We start from the raw sequence: 25,820 nt of genomic DNA, 5'->3' as shown, positions 1-25,820 counted from the left end.
TGGGGGTGTTGCCCTCTTTCTTTAAGAGAGAGACGTCAAGTGAAGACTGGGATGAGGAAAAGGTGCTACAGATGAAAGCACACCTCCTAACAGCTGATAACAACATGAAGGGTCATTTTGCTCATTAAACATCATAGTGTACTCCCAACAGAGCTAATCTGAAGAAATTGGTGCTTTGTACTCATATTTCTGCAGGATCAGGCCACATACGTGCAAAGATAGTGTGAACTGTAGGTCAATGAGAAGTCAGATCTGTAGTTGAACCCCTGCAAAGTGAACCTGCATGGGTTTTGTAATTTCAGACAGTACAATACATTCAATGCTTATCTCTAATATTCAAGGATAGCTGTACTTCACTAACACCAGTCAGCTGTACAGGGAATGACAACGGACATAGCACTATGTGCAATTTCTGCCCAGCTCAATGTTGGATCAGATACTGTCATTTCTCCTATGCCTCAGCGTTTAACATTTTGAGTTCTTGTCATTTTACTAAGTATTTAATAATTAAACTATAACTAGCCAATTATTTTAAACTACCACAACTACACAGGTTATTTTAATGCCTATTGCCATTGTTACAATGGTCATTAAGAGTGCTGAAATACCCTGCATATCCATATTGTTGGTTATTACAGAGGTAGGCAGGTTGCATCTCTCCATACTAATGATCTTTCACTCACATCATCCCTCACTAGGGACTTAAATCTTCACTTAGTTCATTCTCTCCATCTCCCTCCCCAGGATCTGGACATTTTCTGTACAATTTTCAGCCACTCTAGGACTTCTTATAGGAAAATTCATTTACACCAGATAACATGTTTTTTTTCTCCTTTGTAGAAATCTTGTTTTCTACAGATAAATGAGGGAAGGGATACATTTTTTTCTTCACCCCAAATTGCTCTTTTGTGCAGAAAATATTGTTCTTCCACAAAAACCTGTACTTTACGCTGAGGAGGGGGGGGGATCACATTTTCAGTGAAGAAAAAAGATGTGTAAACAGTTTTTTGCATAAGAAGTCCTGACATGCAAAGAATCTTGCAGCTGCTCTTCTTTCCCTGGTGAGAGGGGGCCTCAAGAGTCAAGAGATCCTTTTTGTATTGGAGGAAGCAAAAATTAGTGAGCATTGTGCATATTGCTATCACTCACTGTTGGCTACAACAACTAGGGCTGATGAGAACTGCAGTTGAACAACATTTGGAGGACCAAGAGTTGCCTACCCTTGTGTTAGTACAATACATCTAAAAATAATAAAAAAACTCCTTATCTCCCTCTCATCTTAAATGTTAGATATAAATGTCTGATATTTTACCACATATACCTAACATAATTGAAATTTTACTTTTGATAAGTACATATCTTACTCCAGGCAACTGGGGCTAAAAATGATAGGCTGGAAACAGCATAAAATATTCATAAGATTTTCACTATTTGCCATAACAACTTCTCTTTTTCTCTTTCTCATTGAGAATCACATTTCTTTCTAATCTTAACACAAGGAAATGTTTTCTTTTGCTCCAGAGAATAGAACATGAACCAATGGATTCAAATTAAAAGAAAGGATATTCCACTTAAACATCAGGAAAACAACACAAGTAATAATATTAGCCTATCCTATGTCCCCTCCTCCCATCTGAACCTGTCATTTAGGATTTATTTTCTCCAAACCCTCTAGACTAAACCCATTGAATTAGCTGTATATCTAGTGTATGCTGTTTGAAATAGTTTGAAATTCATGTGGGAAGATGCTTATTTCCTCACATAGCCAAGCTGATGTTTGACAGATCGTGATATTGATTGCTCAGGAGATGGGCTCTTTGGCCTACTCTCTATCTTTGTCTCAAATCATAAATTCAGTCATTGCTTTAAATAATATTCTATGATGACAGATACTTTGAGCCTTATCACGGGACAAAAGAAAGCTAAGAGACGCAGCAAGAGAGAAGTAGCTTTCTCTTTGCCTCTCCATATGCTGTTGCAGCACTTCCACTCTCTTCTTGAAGAAAATGGTGGTAAAAGCATGCCTTTTGCCATACTGGAAAAATAAATTTGGCAAAAGGTTTGCTTTTATGACAGTTTTCCTCTGGAAGAAAAATTGAAGTGACAGCATGTGGTCAGGCAAAGCCACTTCTCTCTCACCGCATCTCAGCTTTCTTTAGTCATGTGAAAAAACCGAGAGATTATTAGTTTGATTGATTCCTGTTTAATCCAGAGTCAGTTTTGGGATTATGTGGTTCCCAGAGCCACAGATATCAAATGATAGCCTGAGTAAAGAAAGACAGATAGAAAGGCATGCAGATACATAACTAAGTATATAAATCATGAATGTAAGTATAAATTATCATGCTTCTTTTAAATATCAGTGATGAAATTAATACTAACAAACTGCCTGACCTCTTAGGAGTACACTTGTTTTCATAGTTATTGTATGGTTTTGTAGTGAATATATCAAACCTATTTTGTTCTTTTCCAACTGTGGATTACATCTACGTACTTTAAATGCTTATTTTAGTTTATCTGTGTGATTAACTATGTCTGAGTCAGATATCATGCTTCTTGTGGTGATCACTATATTGTGTACTCTATCCTAATAATATTTAACATATGATGTCTGCTATTTGTACACACTTGCCTGGCAATATATTCAACGGAACTCAGGGAGAATTACTCCTGAGTTGGTATACATAGGATTAAACAGCCCAATTTTGACATCTTTTGTCAAAAATAAAATTCTGTTACTTTTAACTAAACTTGTAAGTACACATTGAACTGAAGTCTATTGTTATTTTATTGGATAAGAATTGTGGAGTAGAAAGTACTACAGGTGTCCATATATTTGAAAACAACATGCATTACTTTCAATTTCTTCTTCTCTGTTCTTCTAGGTTTATATATAAAATGGTTTGACATCAGGCCATGACCTAAAATAGTTTTGATGTTTTGTCTTATTTTAACCATGTAATCACCAGAGATAATTGTTCTTTGTTTAGGTTTAAACAATTTTTAGTACGTTTAGCATCATAATACTTTGTTTATACTAGCTTCATTAGCAAATTTGTCTGATTTATATTGTTTTCCTCTCACTTCCAGATATTTCTAGCCTGGTAAAATAGAAACAAATCCTGGAGGTTTTATATAATCCACAATTTGACAAAACTCTCACATGACCAATTTTCTCTCTGATTCTCTTTGAATCAGGGTATTTTCACTGGCATTATGTTACTTGTGATTCATACTGGGATGAGATCAATTTTAGTTTGTGGGGGTTTTGTCAAAAGAGAAACAACATGACAGTTCAAGAGAGAATGTGACTTTCTGATACAACATTGTGAGGGAGAAAGCCTCATCTGAGTTCTTTTCTAGAACTGCATTTAACTGTATACAGAGCAGAGTAAAAGGTACAATCCCAAATGAATCAGTTGCAAGAAAAATGGGTATCAAATATTTCAAGACCCTCTTAACAAAAATGTAAATGCACCTTTAAATAACACATGAATATTTACATGTATCAGACAAGGATGGTATACAAATGTGGATGACAGTTACAATGATATTGTTACAAGGATGAATGAGGAGTCAATTTCAATGGAACTAATTGGAGACTATGGAGATTATTGCACTTAAAATAATGCCACTTATCTCTGATGGGATATGGTAGCATTTCGGGATGTAAGCTGGTATCATTGCATGGAAAATTGCTGCTGCTGCCACTGGGCAGCTGCATCCTGGGTCTGAGCCATGCTTAGGCGGCCGCTTTTCCAAAAGGGCAAGCTCCCATTTTGGTAAACCAGCCAGCTAAGCGCAGCTGGGACCCAGGATGCAGCTGGGATGCAGCCACCCAGCGGAAGCAGCAGCAATTTCCCATGTAATAATACCAGCTTACATCCCGAAATGCAACTGTATCCCGTCAGGGACAAATCGTATTTTTTAAAGTGTGATAACCTCCACAGGCTGTACTGTAGCCCCGAAGAAGTCCTAAGCATCATTTCATCTCTACAGCAGCTTACAAAAATAGGATGGGGCTAGTCAATTCCATTCACAAGGATGCTATGAATTACCAACAACATCTGAAATTACTGCTACATTGTACAGATAAACAGCCCTCCAAATACAGTGCAAATCTATCATCTTTTAATAAATTCAGTACATTTTGATACTGGCATATTTAGCAAAGTGTTAACAAAGCAATGCTATGGGCAATTCCTGCTTTGTTTGTTGCTACACATTTGTACTCTCCTTCATCATCTTGGACTAAATTTCTTATAACCAGGCTGTGACAACCTTCCTGACTCTCCTCTATACAATATCTCTCTTCATGAATCAGGTTCCCATTTTTGAACCAACTGATATCAGGTTTTGGAGAACCAGCTACTAGGCATTGGAAACATGCAGAGGTGCCTATAAAAGAAACACAATCAGAAATGTTTTTTATAAACTTTGGCGGTGCTTCTGTGACTTGGAATTCAAAGCTGCAGCTCTCTGAGCTCTCTGCTTTAAATTCTATCTGCTCTTCCTTGGATGGCTCAGCAAATACATCAAAATTAATGTTTACACATGACTCTCCTTCCTCTTCCTGCTCCTTTTCTGTAACAGCTATCAGCTTAACCGCTTTTTGGGAATCATCAGTGTCATGTTCAAATTCAAACTCCAGTTCTATTTCTGTCTGGCTGCCATTTTGGATAGTATTATCAACAAGCAAATCAATCTTTTGGGGCCTGTCAGCAGTGCTATCTGAACCTAGATTTGCTTCATTTGCACACTTTCCTACTTCAAGAGACCTCTGGCATTCAGTTACAGCTAAGACACATCGGCATATGGATTCTCCAACAGTATTCATTGCCTTACACATATACATACCTCTGTCAGAATGCACTACATTCTGAATGTTAAGACTATGACTTCCATTCTCACTTATAACAATATACTTCCCTCCATCTGGAACAATGCACTTACTCTCCTTAAACCACTGCACTACAGGAGCAGGAGATCCCAAGACTCTACAATGAAACAATGCTTCAGATTTCTCTGGAACCTCTATGTCAGACACTGGTGTGATGAATCGTGGGGGCATTTCAGTGACTTCAAAGTCAATTTTGACATCTTTGTTTTCTTTCCCGGGTAAATCCATTGTGTGTTCCACCAGAGATAAAGGGAGAACATCAAGAGATACAATCATACTCTGATTATCTGAAGTAAGCTCAGGAACAGTGGCTATTTTCACTTGTTTCTCACATTCCTTAATATCAGTTTCGTCCAGCTCTACCTCCAGGAGTATTTCCTGAGGAGAAGGTGTTCGTGATGCTGGGCCCTGATCTATATCAAACTGTATAACATGTTGATGAGTTACTGGAGGAGGAAGAGCTAAACCTCTCCCATCACGAGGCAACACTTCTACTTGTGCAAGACTTTTGGCTTCACCTATGATATTTATTGCGTGGCACATATATTCTCCACCTTCTGTTTTTTCAATGTTATGGATTTCCAAGATACATATATCACCTTCTTTTTGTATTCTGACTCTTTCATCTTGTTCAAGTAGTGACTTATTTCTGTACCACTTCACATCAGGTATGGGGGACCCTATGACTTCTGCAATAAAGCGCAATGTGCTGTTCTCATAGATCTTTCTTTTAGTGAGTGGTTTTACAAATGCAGGAGGCATTTCATTTCCTTTTGGTTCCAATGCTTCACAGGGTGTACCAAACATTTCCGCACGGAGCTCCTCCAGGGAAAGGCTTCTTTGTTGCAAAAGAAAGCCAGTAGGTGTTCTATAGCCCTCTGCTGGAGTAGTTGCCCTCATTGGACTTTCAGGAGAAGGTGTAGAGTACCGTTCTTCTGAAGGCGTGGAATATCGTTCCTCTGAAGGTGTAGAGTACCGTTCCTCTGAAGGTGTAGAATACCGTTCCTCTGAAGGTGTGGAATACCGTTCCTCTGAGGGTGTAGAATACCGTTCTGGGGTGCCCACTGGTGTATGATAAGCAGCCATGGAGGATTCAAAATTGTCCACTGATGATGGTGGTGTGTAGAATCCTTCAGATTCTACCATTTCATCTCCACTCATGCTATCAATATCAATAGACATTTCTGACTCAGGAGAAAAAGGTCGAGTCAGTTCTTGCTGTTGGTTGTAATATTCATAAACAGTGCTAAATGTAACATCTTCAACCTCCATAGATGTGATAGACCCCTCCCTGGTCAGAGTCTTTGATGAGCTGTCTCTAGTATCTGGAATTTCCTGTTTGCCAGCAACCAGCAAATACTTTGCAAGAGAAAAATCTGTGCCATCAGGAGGAGGCATATTTAATTCTTTACTCTGAAGGGTAGTTACTTCAGTTACATCTTCCTTTAGGTTTTCTAGAGGAGAACTGGTAAATTCACTAGTCTCCTGTTGTTTTTCAAGTTGGGGTTGTGTACTAAACTCTTGTTTTTTAAGATGACTTAAATCTCCTGTTTCTCCTTCCTGGTTTACATATGAGTCATTTTTCAAAGCTAAAAGGATCTGGGCCAATGAGGGTTCTTTGTCTAAAGTATCTAATGGCCCCTGAACAATAGAATGCTGCTCCTCAGGGATTACTTGGGTATCACTTCCCTCAAGTGCAGAGTTTCTCATTTCTTTGATAAAGGAAGATTTAATGAGATGTGATCTTTCTTCCTCTGTTTCATCAACACTTTGAGATACCATCTCAGAAACTGCTTTTTTCAGATCAGATATGAAGCTATCAGCTCCTGGAGCTACAATCCCTACAGAGTTACTATGTTCTGGGATACCAGTTTCTTTCACTACATTTTGAAAATACTGACTGAGCGGGGTGGGTTCTGGCTGTCCCCATATAAAGGCTTCATCTGGCATCTTAAGCACTTCCTCCTCAGACACCTTTTTCTGGGACTCAAGGTGCTGTTTTACAGGAGAGTCTACTTGATCATAAGTACCAGTGCTTTCTAGAGCCTTCTTGAGTAGCTCCGTGACTGACAAATCTGCTTCTGCTTGCAATTCTTGTTCTGGGGAATTCTCTCCCTCCACCCGTGTCTTATAGCTCTGACGAAGTTGTTCACTCAAGGAAATTTCCTTTTCGAACACATTTGCACTTTGGAGCTGTTTTACAAAACTCTCTGTTTCTGTATCCATCATCTCAAAAGCAGACTTCAGATTAAAAGAACACTCTTCTTTTTGTAATGTTTCAGTTAGTTTGAATGAAAACTCTTTTGATACTGAAGCAGCATGTGCTTTTAGGCTGAACATTGGCTCTTGTGTTTCTAGCTTGTCCTGTTGGGACAAAGTGTCTTCTTTGAGGCTAATGCTTTCATTTAAGGCTTTGATTTGATTAGAAATATCTTCAGCAGGAATAAACTGCTGATCTTGTAAGGCCTCAGTTCCCAGAGAAGCAGAATGCAAGAATTTGAGATATATTTCCTCCTGCAGTGGCTTCTCTTCTTGCAGTTGATCAACATTTTCTACATTCAGAAAGGCTAATTTGAAATTAATCTCTTGATTTTCTGGGGGAGCACATTCATGAACATTTTCTTTTTCCGTTATGGGTATGTTATCCTCAGTATCAACTTGCATTTCTTCAGAAGCAGAAGAGAGCTTTTTGAAATATATTTCCTCTGGCTGCACAGAGTCTTGAAGTTGACTGTTCGATTCTATATCTGAGTAAGCTTGTTTTAAATTAAATATTTTGCTATTGGGGGGCAGTGAATGTTGTTGTGCATTATCTCCTTCCATCACTTTAGCAAAAACCTGATTTACAGTTTCCTCTGAAAGTGACAAACTTTTTTGTTCATTTGTAGTGAAGTCAACTCCCATGCTTTCAGCATGGGAATATTCACTTTTAACATGTTTTTCACAAACAAGTTCTACATCTGAGTAAACAGAAACAGAACATTCATCCTTTGTATGCAGTTGTTCTTGCTGAAGACTAAGTTGATCTTGAACAACATCTTCTGTAGCATGTTTCGGGGATATTATATCCTCCTTGATCCTATATTCCACATGCTCACTGTCTTGGGAAAATGCTTGACTGTAAACTATTTCTTGCTCTAGAAATAATGAGGGCTTTTGTGCAATTTCCAGGCTTGAGGCTGCATCTAGTTGTGTTCCTTCAGAAGCAGAATATAGGGATTTAGCAATTACATCTTCCTGGTTTTGACTAACGTTTTCTACCTGTGCACAAAGTTCCTTTAAATCAAACTTCTCTTCCTCTATAGCTTTCCTTTCTTTGTAGATGTCCCTACTATTATAAACCATTGATGTGTCTGACTCATTACTACTTATTGTTTTGTCTGTGTTGGCTTCTTTTCCTTCAACGTGTGAAATATCTTTGACAACAGTTTCCTTCTGCTTTTCAACAATCATTTCCGTATCAAAAGGAGTGAGATGTAAATTTAATTCTTTCTTCTCATAGCTTAATATATCTTCTTGAGCATGGTTCACTTTCTTTTCATGTTCATGCTCATTAGAAATACACTGAGTAGAATAGTTGTTTTGTTCTAGAGCTGATATATTTGTTTGTGCTGATTCTGTGATCTTGTTGGTATTAGCTTCTATTATTTCAGAAACAACTTTTTCTTTGACATATGTGTCCTCTGATTTGGGTTTGTTTTGTTCTTTCCCAATTTTTTCTGTATATGAATGGACTGTTTTTTCATCAAGTGAAATATTAATTGCATCAACAACTGAATATAGATTAGTGGTCTCCTGAGCTTCAGTTTGCTCTTGAATATGTTTCTCTATATTTTCTCCAATAGAAATATTTTGTTTGAAATCACATACAAGTTCAGGTAGGTCTGACTTTGCATTTCCTGTGAAATCTTCAATCAAATATATTTCTTTCTCTTTTTCATCCCCAAAGCTAGGTATATTTTCCTTGTGGTTCAAAATATCTAGCTTTTCTGACTGAGGTGTGCTTAGAAATTCATCAGCCATACTTTTTAAGCATGAAATACCAGCCTCTTCTTTAGCTGATATATCTTGAGAATTCATGCTAAACATGTGAGCAAAGCATTGATCTTTCTGACGGCTATCATTGTCTTCTTGCACTGCTTTTAGTACAGGGCTGGAAAAGTTGGGATCAACAGATGCCTTGGTGCTTAGTTCCTGCTCAGAAATGGAAATTTGTTCTTTTACTTCATTGAATTGTATCTCTGTGATGTCAACTGAAGACATTTCTTCATTTGATGTACTTCGAGTTGGTACATATTGACAACTCACTAAATCTGGATGTTCTTCTATGAATTCCTGATCCTTTGCTTCTGCAGACTCCTTTGTTTCCTTATCAGAATGTATGCTTGATTCACTCTGGCCAATTACAGAACCAAGCTCAGTAAAACTAAGGTCTTTAGAAATCTTTTGCATTTTCTCTAACACAGTGACATTATCTTCTATGTGCTTGACTTCATAATCTACATCATGACATATCGAAGTGCCTTCTAAAGTAACAGACACTTCTCTTTCTGTATGGCTCTCCATAACTTTTCCAAGTTGGCTGCTTGTTGACATTTCTACAGCAGTACATTTGTGTATGCTTTCCACTTTAACTTTCTCTTGCTCAAGAGATGTGTCTCTTAACTCATTTACAAAGGAAGTGTCCAGTCCTGAAAAAATGGCTATTTTTGGTTCCTCTGTCTTTGACATTGTGCCTGTACATACTTCTTTTTGACCCTGGATCAGGAAATCAGAGCTTTCACTTTCATCAGCAAGTAAGGACTGCATTATATCATTTAGATAACTAGGTAAGCAGGATTCCCTTTCCTTGGATGATATACTTGTTTCATCTTCTGTGAAGCCTAGTGTACTATCACCGTGGAACTGCTGGCTTACACAGTGTAACTTCTCATTAATATTGCTTTCCATTTGTCCTACTGAAGATTCAAAATAATCTTCTTGATGTTCTTTTTCAGTCTGTTCCTGGGTCTCTTTAACATGGCTTTGGAGAGCTTTGAGACCAATTTGTTCTATGCTGTTAGAAATTATTTCTACAATAGGATAGACAGAGACATCACAAGCAGTTTCTACTGCACCAGCTTTGTTTTCAGCAACACATTTGTATGTACCAGCATCAGATATGGAAATCTTGCAAATACGCAACCTATAAATACCATCGTCTTCCTCAATGCAAAAAAATTCAGTGGGAATCAAAACTCTATCATTCTGAAACCATGTTACAACTGGCAGAGGTTCTGCATATATTAGGCATTCTAGAACAATGGAATCCCCTTCTGTACACCTAATATGTTGTTGAAGCTCTTTTATGATTTGGGGAGGTTCAGGAATCACATCAAATGAAAATTTAAATTTGTGCTTTACTCCTGCAGACGTTTGTTCTTCAGAGGGCTCTTCAGGCACAACCTCAATACGTTGAATTACTTCTTTAATTTCTTCATCTTGTTCTGGAGTTGGGGTTGGAGCAGTTATTTTGATTTCCACAGGAAGTGAAAGCAAATCAGGTTCTGGAATGCAAGGTCTAGGAAAATTAACTTGCGGAAGCAAGAGAGTAGCTCTGCTATCAGTGCTTACAATGGTGTCAACTTTTTTAATACTGTCAAATGCCAAACTTAGTTCTTCCTCCTCTTCTGTATAGTCTGGTGATACCTCAATTTTACAAGCAGTGAGTGCCTCAGATTCAGCCATTTCTTTTACTTTCACCTTTAGCATGCCTGATGTTGTAGCCGTTCCATGCTGGTTAAATATCACACACGTAATGGTCCCTTCCTGATCATGGCCAGTGGCAGAGAATGTCAAAGTAGAATGATTTTCTTTGGTGTTAATGATACATTCATTGCTACGTGGTAGTGGTTTGTCATTGTTATACCAAACGACTGTGACATGTGGAGAACATTGGAAATCACAACTAAAAACACAGCTTTCACCTTCATTTACCTCTTGAGATTCAATTTCCTTAATGAAGAAAGGGGGGTATGGCTCCAGATATTTTGAAGCAGGACTCTCCAGTTTAACAGTATGTTCCATTATCTCAGTATTGACTTCAGTGACCTTGGGCAATATGACCTCTTTGGTTTCAAGGGAGTATTCATGTACTGAAGATGTAGTTTCTACATTTTTGCCCATTCCTTTATGCTCAGAAATAAGAGTAGGTTCATTAACATTAAATGTGATTGTATTAGACATCATGGTTTCAGGTTTTTTTGTCTCACTGACATCTTCACTGAAAAGTACATAGACCAGGGGTGATGGGTTTTTCTTTACCATCTTTGTTTCCTTGAAGTCTTCAGTCTGTTCCTTTTTGTCCATCCTTACTTCTACTGATTTGCTTTGAGCACGAGTAGTGCCCATCCATGTCATGTTCTCAGTTGTCTGTAGAGCTTGTTCCACAACCTGTTGCTCACATATTTCTTTAAAAGGCATTATTTTTTGTGTCTGGAACACTTCTTTCTTGTTGCTTCTGTCAGCTAACTCTTGGGGAATCTTAGAAGTCTCAGAAAGACCCAGAATTCGTTTCATTCTAATCTGAAATTCTTCTGATGTTCTCTCAAGCCCCCTGTTAGAACTTGCTATGGTTGTTGCTTCAGTGTCTGACATTGTAGGTAATATGGCCTTTTCATTGATTTGCTCTATGGTCTGGAAACCAGATCTCTTTGTCTCTACCTGAGATGCTACAGAGACTTGATTAGCTGAGAGGCCACTCTTTTCCCTAACCCCTACAATTTTCACAGATGCAAGCTTCACCTCGGCTGTTCCTTGTGATAAAGACATTTTTTTCTTTTCTAGTATAGTTTTCCTTGCCTGTCGAAGACGCTGCAATTTTAGTTTTATTTCTTCATCAAGCAAAGCCTCCTTTTCACTTTCTCCTCTAACAAAACGCTGGTTTCTTACCCGATCTTTGTCATATACAAATTCTTGTTTTAAGGAGGGGATACTTTCAAAGCTTATGGTCCTAACCATTCCCTTTGTAGGGGACAAAGCTGTCAATGCTTTCTCAGTTTCCTGCCTTTTATCAAATGGCGAACCAATACACCTCAAGTCAACCTTAAGCCGGTCATCTTTTCTTTTCTGAACCATGCGTTCTATGTGCTCACGGGTATGCTCTGATCTTTTTAGAAACTCTAGATATTTAGCATTTTGCTTCTCACCATGTGCTACCAACAATGATGCTGTGGACTCAGCTGAGCCCTCACTGTTAATAGCAAAAACCTTATAGCTTCCTGAGTCCCTCTCCTGAACTTCTTTAACCTCTAGGCTGGAGCTGTGCATATCCAGGCAGCTCTCAGTCTTTACTACTCTTCGGAGACTTTTGGGAATTTGCCTATTGTTATGAAACCATGTAATTTGAGGAAAAGGATAGGCAATTAATTTGCATTGAAAAACAACTGGTTCTCCCATCAAAACAGACCTATACTTTAACTTTTGTATGAAAGAAGGTTTCATTTTCTCAGAACAGGAACGCATGGCTGAGATTCTACACTTCTGATCAGATGGAGATCCTTGGCTCAGAAGATCTTCAGAATCAGTGAAAGCATCTTGTCCAGCTGCTCGTTTTTCTGTATATTCTGGCTCTTCACCAAAGAACAGTTCTGGAAGAGAATAGCATTATATTACAGCATACTCTGCAGTTTTCATCCCATATTAAAATAAAAAATGAAAAGGAATGATATAGCTATAAATAAAATTAAATAATGGGCATGCTACAGATTCATCACAAATCCATAAAAAAATTCACTCACCATATTTGTTCGAATAAACGCAACGCCTTGCTCTGTTTTAAAGATTCTGACACGAAAATCGTTCGTTGTCGGTTCGTTCTTCCAACTGTGGAAATTTCTTCATCAACAAGCAAAAATGAATCTCGAAATGACATGTTCTTGTGAATGCATGTTTTTAACTGCCTGAAAAGCTTTCTATTTTTATTTTGTGCATTTTTTTTCTTTTTTTGCTTGCAAAGGGGTTGGGGAAATCTTACCTGACTTGCAGACAGTAGAATAAACGCCCTTTCTGATCCCTTTGATTGTGGGTTAAAATGATCAAACAATTGAAAAGATGGTTTTTCAAAGATATGAAAAAAATGTAAAGTGTAAGTAATTTGCTAAAATGAAATGAGAAGGCGTTTATTCGAACTAATACAGCTGCTAACCTCACAGTGTTATGCAAAATAAGAAAAAGAAAGCAAGCAGCATGGACCAACTATGCTATCTGCAAGCCAGTGTAAGAAATTTATTAGGGAGAATTAATCTCATATTCATGAAATGGGAGGGCACAGTGGAACTGATCACCATCCAATCTTGCATAAAATCACTTCTTAAACATATGCCACCCCACATTTGTTGACCAACTAATTAATGTTATAGTACTCAGGAATTGTGAAACTATTTTCAGAAATACAGTCTAATTTTAAGTGCCCCATGCATTAGAAATAGGTATATGAAAGAAAAGCTTTTGCAACCAGCTGCACAGCATGTAGTGAAAGTACAGACAGCAAATCTTAAAAAATGGAAGTTTTAAAAGTACTTTAAAACTTGTAACTTGAAATGCAGGTTATCCTTAGCATGTTTAAAAACAAAACAAAACAAAACATGCAGCATATTCATATATGCTTTAGAATATGTTTTGCTTTTTCCGTCATACAGATAGGCTTATCAAATAGGTACTGGTTCTTTATGTTAAACATTTGTTTCAGGATAACATTCATTTTAGACTGTACCTTTAACTTCCATTTCAATTTGCTGCTCTATCTTCTCCTGAAGAACTTTTTCTAAGGCTGTAATAAAAATAGAGAGTTGATTAATAGAAGTGAAACTGAATATTGGGAGAACAAATCATTAACTTATAATGCATTTATAGAAAAATTCACACAAACATACATACATATACATGCCAGGATATGCCTGATAAGTCTAAAATGCTAAGTGGGAGGATGATTAGCTATTGTCTATTTTTCCCCCACAGCATTTTAAAAAGGGCATCACCTAATTTTTATTGGTTGTAATTCAACATGCCTTTAACATGCCTTTACTGTGAGAACAAAAAACATCCACAGCTGTTCCATTTATCATGTACTGTGGACTGAATAGGTTTCAATGCAATGATGGTATGCAGGAGGAAGTTGTACATGGAAGGAACATGCAGTTGCCAACCTGTCACTCTCAGATGTGTGCTGCACTCGGCTTGTCCTGCAGAATTAACTATTCTGCACTTGTATATACCCCTCTGATTCTCATTAACTTTCAGTAACTTTAAACTGCACAGCGGGCCATCGTGCCTTAAAGAGCATAATGCAGATTCCTCAACTATTAGCTGGTTATACAGCCAGATGATACAAGGTGTAGGTACACCCTTGATTACACAGAACAGTGAGACATCCTCTCCTTCTTTTACAAAAGTTTCTGGGGGAAGAGTTTCAAGGAAGACTGGTACTGTGGCACCAGTGTCTATGATGTCTTCACATGGCACAACATCAGGGTAATAGTCTCTGATCCTTAGTTTCTCCGTATCTTGTATTCTTTCAGTTGAAGATATTGTCGTGCTTGTTGTTTCAGTGGAAGACGATTCTTGTTTGTATTCACAGGCTGATTTAATCTGAGACTCTTTGACTGTTTTTATGCTTTTAGTATCTGATTCAAGGGTAATTTTTGTTACTGTTCTGGCTTGTGCTTCTTTAGCTAGGTAAGAATAAAGTTAGGATAAGATTAGATGTTTTGCAGCAATCAAAGTCTATACTTAGAAAAATAAATAAATCAATAAAGCCATTAGTATGGTAAAAGAATGTTCAGCAGGTTAGTGCAGGAACAATAGAATATTAAGTCTTTTACTATTTTCTTCCACATTGAGGGCTCTATTCATGATAGCCTAACTGTCAGTTGTAATTGCAGCCATAGAATTCGTGCCACTAACTTAGTATTAGAAATAGTCCATAATAATTTTAACAAGGCATCTTCAGTTTGAATCAAGATTTCTTCCTCGCAGCCGAGGAGGCAGGTGCAGATTCAGTATTTTTCAATGCTGTGCCAAAAAGTCAAGAAATCCACCTCTTTGATAAAAACAATGTAAATGGGGCAAATGTGCTGGCACTGTTTTGGCTTCAAGCTGATGTTTCTGTTCTTCTAAGCACTGATTTATTTAGGTGCTATTAGTAAATAGTAGGAAAACTGAAAGGCATTTTTACAGAAGAAAATTCTCATTCTTACAGAAGAAAAATCAACCCATCTTCAGACGCAAAGGAATGATGCAGGTGGAGACATTTCCCATAGTTTTAAGGCAATAAGTAAAGTGCAGAGGTAATGGAGATCCAGCAATATAAGGCATGGCATAGTTTGTACCACTGTTGTCTGATTTGCAACAGAATAGAAAGGAAAGCTAGCATGTGAGTTGAACTGTGCTAAAGTTTACAAAATGATATGATAAATTGAAAATGTATCACAATGTGAAGTTTTGAATTGGAAAGAAATTTGTATAAGGCATTAATATGAAAAGCTTTCTTTCTTCTTTGTCTTCTTTTTAGCAAGCTGTGTATTATCATACTTTAGTGGATGACTGCATGAATGACATAATGTCTGTTTAATAAACTGGAATACCCTAGGATAACAATGCAAGAATGGAAAAGAAAATTGCTGGGCTCACATTTCTGCATAAAAATATTCATTTCACATCTTTCAAGACTAGCAATAGAGCAATACATGCATTGCTTCCAAAATCCCTTCAGTGCCAGTGTTTGGGATTCATTTCAGTGAAGAGAAAATACATACACAACCATGTGTACATTTGAAACATCTGTACGACTAAAATGTCTGTATGTAAAAAATTTACAAAAATAGGCCAAAGTCAGTAGGGTAGATGCAAAAAATTAAACATAATGAAAAGAAAAGAAAAAGAGGAAAAGAAGGAAAGGAAAAGAAAAAAAAGAGGAAAAAGAGGCATACAGTACTTGAGAAAAAAATGCATAGAGAATCTGTCCATTTGCAGGGAAAATATGCTCCCAATTATGCACACATTTCCATGCAGAAAGGAAAAATGTCTCAAAACCCAATAAGGAACTAGGCTGGGCAAGTAAAGCCAGTGGGATTCTGAGAGAACTCAACAAAAATGAACAGACTGGGATATCCTACATCTTCTCTCTGACCCAATAGATACACTCAAATCACTTTAGAATTTTTCTACAAACTAAGGGCTAGTACAGATGGGCACTTTGCAGCGTCCTCACCATGAACTAGGGCTAGATGAGGCTGGGCATTTACATAGCCAGTAGCCTTAATACACAAAGAGGTTGCCATCATGGCTCGCTCCCATATACATGGGCGGCTCCATGATGGTGCAAGCATGGTGCAGCGTCCAAACAGCTCTGGCCGGAAGTGATGTGACTAATGCAAAGACTAATGCAATAAACGTTTTGCTCCCTAAATACCAATGTAACATGTTGGGAAGAGGCACAAAACTCACTTTAAAAGCAAATTACATAGATTACCTCAGAATAGAGTAATTTATGAATAGAGCTCTAAATGTAGAGAGAGGAAAGTTGGGACCAAAAATTATGATTCCAAAGTAAATTCCAGTACTGAAGCCATAGGCAATGATGATGAGAATGAAATGAGATAAGTCACACAATGTTAAAAATCACCTTCCACAGTTAGTATAGCAGATGTAGTTACTTCTCCATAGTCGTTACGAACAGTACAGCTGTACAATCCTTGATCTAAAAGCTGGACATTAACAATGGTGAGGAAAAGAACACTTCCATTTTGTGATAGCCTCATTCGTTCAGATTCTTGTATTGTTTCTCCTTCATGGGACCACAGAATTACAGAAAAGTTCTCGCTTTCCAAAGCACACATAAACTGAGCGGTATCACCACATCTCACGGTAAGGTCATGAAGTCTCAGAAGAATCGTTGGGGGAATTTCCCTTGGCACTTGGATTGAGGTCACACAAATCTTGGTACTTTCTGACTTCTGTGTAATGGCATGAAGAGTCTCTGCTTCTTTCATAGTTGACGTTCCAGCAACGTGTTCAAAGGACTGCACAACTGTTTCTTTTGATGGCATAGATTTGATTTCTTTTATATAAACTTTGGTTTCCTTCTTTGCAAAAGGGGAAGCAATATGTACTTCTGATTTTGCCTGGACAGACTCTCTTACATCTTTCCCAGAACTTTGCCTATCTAAGGCTTGCACTGTGTAATCAAGTAACAAAACATATGATTAATACCTAATGCACTTCAGTGGGCCTACTTAAAAACAAAATTATAGATTATAGATGAGGACAACGTAATGCATCATCTTCCCCTGAAAGCCTAGCATGCCAGGTGCATTCATTAAAGGCACCCTCAGTGGTCAACATAAAGAAAACCCAACCACAATAATGGATGAAAGATGGAGTGAGCTCATGTGGTGATGTATGGTAGACATTTGTCTCCTCTTTTCCTTGTGACTTTCTGTAGCAATTTTAAAAAATAACTGTGATACCCTGACAGAATATTTGTTATATCCTGTTAGGAGCCCTCATTTATCCCTTTAAAACCGAGTAGAGCAAACCTCAGAGAATGCTACCAACTGCCAACAATTCACTGCCCTGAAGTGTGCATTTGTAGCTAGGATGCAAAGTCTAAATTATGACGTGACAACCGGAAAGTACAAGAAAAAAGAGTGATTTATTTGGTTACTAGTAGAACTATCAACATTAGTGATGGTACAGCTATTTCTAAAGAAGTGTGAAATGAGGAAAAGGAGGTCATTAGTCATAGTGTAGAAAAGTGTGGTTTTATGCAACAAACTGAATCCCTAGGAACAAAAAAGGGGGCTTTACCTTCAGCAGTCACTGTAAGTGTAGCTGTACAAGTTGCATCTCCAGCACTGTTTCTAGCTTTGCAAGAGTATTGCCCAGCATGTTCTGAGAAAGCATCTACTATAATCAATATGGCTGTGCCTGTAGACTCATCAAAATGGAAAACTATGTCTTTGGCTGGCAACATTAGCTGTTGATTATGAAACCAGAGGATTTCTGGTTTCGGCATGGCAGAAACCCTGGCTTGGAATCTGACTGTTTCCCCGCTGCATACTCTACAGCTCGAAATAGGCTGGATAAAGATGGGCCTTTGGCCAACGGGTTCCTTCTTAATGGAAACAGATGAAGAAACATGCCTTTGGGAATATGAGGTAACTTCTTCAACCTTAAGCCCTGAAAAGAAGCATGCCCAACTTTAATGTCTTAGCCTGCACATTAGTCAGCATTCTCTTACTCTTCCTTCCCCTAGTGGAAGCAAGTGAAATAGGAAAAAATACTCAGATGATCAGAATTATGCTTTTTTCAGCTTATGCTTCAAATTTGAATATTGATTTCCTTTAACAAACATTCAGTTTTGAACTGGCAAAATATCAATTAGAATCTTAGGGTTTGAGATATGCTTTAGATATCAAATCAATCTAGAAGCATTGCCCAGAGAAACAGGAGAAAGGAACAGAAGGGGAGGGACTAAATATAAAGTTAGAGGATGAGTCTTCTTTTTATAGTGTGTTGGGCTGTTAATGTGTGCATTTGTGTACAACAGAAGATTCCTTTCTCATTTCAGTGTAAAATGTAGTCCTCTTTCATACAGAAATTAAATTTCAGCAATTTTGACACCTAATTATTTTATACGTTTATCATATTAAGACAACTTGACCAGATCCAAAGAATTAATGTAAAGTATGTCACATGAAGTATTTGAATAGTGCATTGCAATGCAGGATTCCATGGCATACCTGGGCTGCTTCAGGAATTTGATGTTTGATTTTTCTACAGGAAACAACCTTTTCTGTTGACTAATTAATGGGTCAAATCTTAGTTATTCCAAAGATTTCATTTTCCTTTGTTGTATCACAGTTCTTGGCATTTTAAATATATGCAAATGTAAAAATATTTAGATTATATTTTTTAAAGAAAATACACATTTAAACATATATTCAAATATTTATTTTAAGAGGATTTTATAAAAATGCACATTGAAGTGGCAAGTGAATGAATTATGTGTGAAAATGTGCAAAAGCACGGAAACAGATAGACTGGACTATCTCTGTGCCATATCACAGACTTTTCCCCCAAGCCTTCAACTAGATCATATGGTAAAGCTGCAATTAAAATGAATCCTACAGTTGCTACTTTTCTTAGCCCAGTATGATAGATTAAAGCAATACTCTTGTTGTAATATTATTTTGTAGTAAGATTCTCATTTCAATGTGAGGAAACTCACTATCTGCTAATTACACACTTTGTATTACTAAATGTTACAGAAGAGGAGTCCCCGGACTCCTGGGTTTTAGTGATGACAGCCACTGGTGATATGCACTCTGCCATATCTTTTTGGCTTCAATATCGAAAGTGCAGGGCCACAACCCCAGCATGAACAGGGATACACCTGTAACATAAACATGACCACCAAATCCTGTACAGTTCTTAAAATCCAGACTTTCCCCTTCTCCCAATTAAATAATCCATTTGCGGAATGACAATCCAATCGTGAGAATTCTTTTGTTAGAAAGGACTTTTCCCTCCAGCCTTTTGTTTTTGTTTTTGGTGCGTGCTGAATGCTCAATGGAAACAAAACGAAAGGGTGAAAGGTATACAACACTGGGACAATGTACAGTTACCTTGTGTTGAATTTGTACTGTGGAGACCAAATGGACACTGGCAACATCAGACAATGGGACTGATTATTTGAGTTAAAAAACACACTGACATGATGGACAACATGTAGGTTTATGGGATAGAATTAATATTAAAACACATGCAGATTTGCACTGTTTTTGGTTAGGCACCACACTGTACCTTCCAGCTTCAGTGTAGCTGTACTGGACACCTGGCCTACAGAATTGCTGGCAACAAAGGTGTAAATTCCTTCATCCTCTGGATAAGCTTCTGCAATTTCCAGTTGGAAAGTGTCTTCAAACTGAGTCATCCTAAAGAAGCGGGAGGGCTTGATCTCTTTGTCTTTGCAATACCAAGCTATTTTGAGGTCTGCCAAAGTAGAAAAAAAAAAACACATTTTAAAAAAAAAGAAGGATGCATTTTTGTTTTTATAGTATTACTCTCCATTAACAATTTTATGAAGAATTTGAGAATTTGGTCATATTTCTCAGAAGTCAAGCAACATGCCAAGTCCATACTAGGGTTTCCTTCCTCTCCTCTCTTCTTTAGCCTGACTATTCTTTGAAACCACATAGCCAGGCCTAGATATGCCTGACAAGTCCTGTTTCCAATTCTCTTGAGATTTAGAACTCTCACGAGATATCCGCATGTGATCTGGAGTGATAGCTGCTCCAGATCATAACCAAAGTCTCACAATGGACAATGTCTTCACTTGACTTTGTTCCGGCCTAGGATTTTCAGCACAATCAGATCCCTCCAGAGATGATGGCATAAGTCTCTTTTCACCCTTTCTAACATCAGCCAATGATGTTGATCAGGCAGAGGACAAACTATACAGGAAAAAAATCTAGTTATAATGTTACAGGGGGTGGCATGTGTTAATCTTCCCACTTTGTATAAAAAAATGAACCTAAGCATTTTTTTCTTTTGTCTATCTAACCTCCATTACATCCAGAATTTTAGTAGCATGAAAAATGAACAATTCTAAGGGTGATAGTATTTTTGTGGAGAATGTTCCCCACTCTCTAGAGCTTTAGGAATTTGAGAGGAGAGGGAGAGAAAAGGAGCTCACAGACATCTGACTCATGATCCAAATATAGAAGAGGACTCTATGTAAAGAGAGGCTGCCCCACTCTCTTCTTGTTATGGGAAACTTCATTTATGCAGTGCAATTGGAGCTCCTGCATTGTATGCTGTAGCCACTGGATCTGGGCAGATGTGAAAGAAAGACAAAGATGTGAGGAATGTAAGATCTTAGAAAAGGGTAAGATACTGGCAACTACACTCAGTAATTACAAGGAAGCTCCATCCATTTCAAAAGAATTTACTTCTAACTAGCATCAATCTCACTTTCAAACAATGACTGAAAAGAAATTTTGGGTAACGTTATCTATACTCAATAGCAGTGTTGGCATAAGTCTTTGTCATGGTGGGGGCAGGTGGCTGGGAGGCAAGGGGTATTTGAGCACAAGAAGGGGATGCCTGTCATTTGGCAGTGTGTGTGATGGTATTTAATAACTTCTTGTAATTCTTTAACAATAGGTAACTGATCAAGAAAATTCCACTTGCACTAGATGTTAGCTCTGTACTATTGCAAAAGGTTGTACAGTGGACCCTTGTTATACACTGGAGTTTGGTTCCAAGATCCCCCATGTATAACAAAATCCATGTATGCTCAAGTCCCATTAAATATAATGATATAGCAAAATGGTGTCCCTTATAAAAATGGAAAATCAAGGTTTGATATTTGAAATTTATACTTTTTTTGAACATTTTCGAACCGTGTATGCTTGATTAAGTGTATAAAAATCCGTGTATAAGAAGGGCCGACTGTACTGTGAAATAGTGTTGATGTAAGGGTTTACTAGATAGGCAGCTAGACCAAAAGATTTGAAATTAGTGGTATTTTTCTAGCTTTCAATTGATATCTACATTTTGTAAAATGTATATTATATTACAGCATTCAGTTAAATGTAAAATAGATGTTCTGAATTTGTAATAAACATTTTTTTAAATGCTAAATGCACCCAATACAGAGCTATGGAAAACGAACACATAAAACAGATCTTGCCATTCTTGTAAAACAGTGCATTTCCCTACTAACAAAAATAATAGTTTCATGCTGTATGTGTGGGATATGCAAATAGATTTATAAACAATGCAACAAGAGTAGGAGTGCCAAAGAACAACTCCTCATGCTCTGTTCTCCAAATATATCTATTATCTCAGCCATTACCATGCACATCAAAATTGTATATGTACCCATGTGAGCATATATACAAACATTACTGTGACATGCCTTGCACAGCTGGAATCAATATTATGCCAATATTTTCAGTGTAAACTCCTACATGCTTTCTTTTTTAAAAAAATATTAAAAAGAGATGTCACCCCTGAAGTTATTGAAAACAGATCATTGGGGGAATGGGAGACCTGTGCACATACTCTCTCATATCTCTATCTGGCCCTTTCTGTACCTCTCTCACTATTTCTCTTTCTTTCTTTCTTTCTTTCTTTCTTTCTTTCTTTCTTTCTTTCTTTCTCCCTCCTTCTCTCTCTCTATCTCAATTGTTCTTGGTGCTTTAAGCAAGAGTTGTGTGCTGCCTTCAAGTATGCAAACAAACATTGTTGGATTTTCTAGCCATTGTATCACAGGTAAGAAAAATTGTCTGGGCACCACAATTCAAAAAGGACACTGAGAAACTGGAGCGTGTCCAAAGAAGAGCGACTAAAATGGTGAAGGGCCTGGAAACCATGCCCTATGAGGAAAGACTTAGGGAGCTGGGGATGTTTAGCCTGGAGAAGAGAAGGTTAAGAGGTGATGTGATAGCCCTGTTTAAATATTTGAAGGGATGTCATATTGCAGAGGGAGAAAGCTTGTTTTCTGCTGCTCCAGAGACTAGGACCCAGAACAATGGATGCAAGCACCAGGAAAAGAGATTCCACTTAAACCTTAGGAGGATCTTCCTGACAGTCAGGGCTGTTCGACAGTGGAACACGCTCTTTCCTCGGAGTGTAGTTGGGTCTCCCTCCTTGGAGGTCTTTAAGCAGAGACTGGATGGCCATCTGTCGGGAATGCTTTGACTGAGATTTCCTGCATGGCAGGGGTTGGACTGGGAGGCCCTTGTGGTCTCTTCCAACTTATGATTCAATAATTCTATGATTCTATGATTCTAATTCTGTATTTCATTCTTGCTGTAAACCTTGTATGTCACATTTATTTAGAAATAACAGAAATTTATATATATATATATATACATTGTTGGTATGGGTACTTCATTGGCCACGATTAATGTCTTTAATCTGGATTGCAGCAAATGTTTCAGTTGTAGATATTGCCATTTAGTTGATAAAGGTAGTTTAAACTGCACTTGCAAAAATTAAAAAGACAACTGATTTAAAGTAACAACCCCATATCTAGGCCACACCTTCCATAAAAATAGTTTCTTGCCAGTTTTCAAATCTACATCTAACAACACTTGCAACATTTGGAAAGAATGATATATAGATGAAATTTACAAATGGATTCATATTTGGACAATTGGTCAGGTTTTATAGAAACTTACTATTAATGTGTTTATTTTTCTCCCTTTTGTATTTTTTATTTCCCTGCTTTTATTATACTGGAACACAATTCTATGTAACTGAGATCTCTTTTGAATGTAAGTAAATTTTACTTTTATTTTTTTAATTATGCCAAAAAAAAAAAAAGGGGGGGGGAATGGAGAAAAGCATGGTTCTCCTGAGCCCTATCAGAATTCATAGTAGATCACTGCTACATCTCTGGTGCAAAATGGACTCTATATAAGGGGTTTTAAAAGCTGAGTTTCTGGAAATGCTCCCTTTGAAACTAAATTCACTTGTATAGTTCAAGCATTAATTTTTCATTTTGATTTTTATTTGTTGCTATATCTAATCCAAAGCTCTCTCTCTCTCTCTTTCTCAATCTATCTGTCATCTTCTAATATAATTTATATATAATTAAATAAATTAAATCAAACTAATTAAATTTAGTAAATGTCTAAATTTATTAAAATGATTTATTTAATTAATTTATAGAATTTAATCAATCATACTACAATAGAATATGCTGTAATATAATATATAATAGAGAAATATAAATACTTTTTCATAATGAAATAGCTGAAGCATGGGCAGATTTCTCATCTTGGCACACATACTTGGTAGTTGAGCATAGTTACTCAAATGCAAAGAATAAAGTGGGAACTGATAGTCACAAAAATTGGAAGTCTAATTAAATAGAATTGTTTTCATGGCAACGCTGAGACAATAGGTGATATTAGAGGTATTGTTCATTTTTCATGCTAGTTTAACACAGCACTCATTCCCTCATCATATTATATATTCTTAAAGATTCTGATACATCACTGCACTGACATATTTTCAAATGTCAAAAACTAGGAAAGCCTAGAAAGATGGAATTTTGAATTTAAAAGAGCAGAAGTTATTGAGCCTATGACTGCCTTTTTACTGTTGGGAACTGTATAAAGGAGTCTTGGGTGATGGGAATATAGTACTACTATCTCTTCTACTTGGCTAGCACTACAGAAATATATACTGTACAGTCATACATGTGACGGCCTGTGCCTGGTTACAGGAAACCCGGCTTCTGATGTTTACCAGTTGATCAAGGAGTACAAAAGCTTTATATGATGTTGTTAAACTAACCTGTCCCTGTAACTCTGCACTGAAAGTAAGTGGACTGTCCCTCAGAGGTAATAGCATCACGGAGTGGTGTAATAATGGTAGGTGGGTAAATTGGCACTTCTACATCAGGAGAAACAACTTCTGGGACTAAGGGAAAAAAGACCAAAAAAGTGATTATTAGCCTTCATGGAAGAGCACACGTCACAAAATATTGACAATGCCATTTTTTTTTTAAAAAAAGTGCTTGAGAGAGCTGGGAGAGCTTGCCTTCCACCAACAGGGATGCTGAAGAAGTGGCAACTCCATAGTCGTTCTTGGCTTCAATGGTGTAAACAGCAGCATCTTCGGGGAACGTCTCAATTAGCAACAGAGTATATTCTTGAGCATCATGAAGGAATTTGACTTTAAAGCCTGGAGAAAGAGGCTGTTCATCTTTGTACCATGAGATCTTGGGTGCAGGCCTCCCTGACACTACAGCACAGAAACGAGCCGGCTTCCCAGACTCTACAGTGGCTGGCTGAAGTTCCTTGACAATCTCAGGTGGCTCAGGAGCTGTAAATTAAAAGAAAACAAAAACTCAAACATTTTCTACAATTATTCATTCAATCTTTATCTTCCTTGAACAAAACCAGTCTGTTAAGTAGGTATAGCCCATGTGACAGAAGGGCAATGGAATTAGATCTAGATTCAAGAGCACCCATTTCTAACTGTAGCTCAGCAACAAAGCTCAAGAGGAAGACGGGAGTAATGTGTGAAGAATCAATTTACACATGTATATTAATTACATGGGCTACAAGGGGAGATTGCATATTTGAACTCTCCCCATATTAAAAACATCTCAAATACAGAAAATAAGGGGGAAAAACTTGGCCAGAATTCTTTCCCTGCATGATGGTTTTCAGTGGGTGAGGGAATTTGGAAATGTGATGAACCCAAGAAAAGAATGAAGCAGAAAACAGAAAGCAATGATTAACGCTAGAAAAAAATGCCCCCTACCCACGTTGCCTGGTTTTGTTCTGGAATGACACACACTCTTATTTCCCTGATCTGACCTGTGTTTATGTGTGTGCATTATGCGCCTTCAGGTCAACTCTGACTTAGGGAATTCTTATCCTAGAGTTTTCTTTACAAGATTTTTTCAAAGGAGGTTTGCCACTGCTTTTGTTTTAGGTTGAGTGAGGGTGACTTGCTTAAGGTCACCCAGCAAGTTACCATAGCTGAGCAGGGATTCAGACCTTGGTCTTCCAGAATCCTAGCTCAACTTTCAAACTTCTAGCTCATTATGAAGTTTGTTGTTGTTGTTAATTGCCCTTGAGTCGATCTCTATCCATGGTGACCCTGTGGATGAGACATCTCCAAGACTCCCAGTCCTCCACTGCTCCACTTAATTCCTGCTCATACCCATCACTTCCTTAATAGAGCCCATCAATCTTACACATAACCTTCCTCTCTTTCTACTTCGCTCCACCTTTCCTAACATTATTATTTTTTCCAGTGAGTCATGTCTTCTCATGATGTGTCCGCAGTACAACAGCCTAAGGTTTTTCATCTTAGCATCAAGGGAGATTTCTGGTTTAATCTGCTTTAT

The 25,820-nt window shown here is 37.6% G+C and overlaps 1 protein-coding gene across 1 annotated transcript in view; it reads right to left on the bottom strand.

The window, feature by feature from the left end:
* The window catches only part of TTN (titin), a 317,246-nt gene that overhangs the window by 230,246 nt on the left and 61,180 nt on the right, over positions 1 to 25,820 (bottom strand). Inside the window, exons 41-45 of the mRNA XM_089523020.1 lie at positions 24,500 to 24,784; positions 24,254 to 24,379; positions 19,745 to 19,933; positions 13,653 to 13,709; positions 4,171 to 12,528 (exon numbers count right to left, since the gene is read on the bottom strand). Of these exons, the coding sequence (XP_089379146.1) occupies positions 4,171 to 12,528; positions 13,653 to 13,709; positions 19,745 to 19,933; positions 24,254 to 24,379; positions 24,500 to 24,784 (9,015 nt within the window). The remainder of the gene's footprint in view (positions 1 to 4,170; positions 12,529 to 13,652; positions 13,710 to 19,744; positions 19,934 to 24,253; positions 24,380 to 24,499; positions 24,785 to 25,820) is intronic.

Source organism: Sceloporus occidentalis, unplaced genomic scaffold (genome assembly GCF_023333645.1).
Source record: "Sceloporus occidentalis isolate IW3139 unplaced genomic scaffold, rSceOcc1.0.p SCAF_4, whole genome shotgun sequence".
In the NCBI taxonomy this organism is placed as follows: Eukaryota; Metazoa; Chordata; class Lepidosauria; order Squamata; family Phrynosomatidae; genus Sceloporus; species Sceloporus occidentalis.
This window is presented reverse-complemented; position numbering and strand designations above follow the sequence as displayed.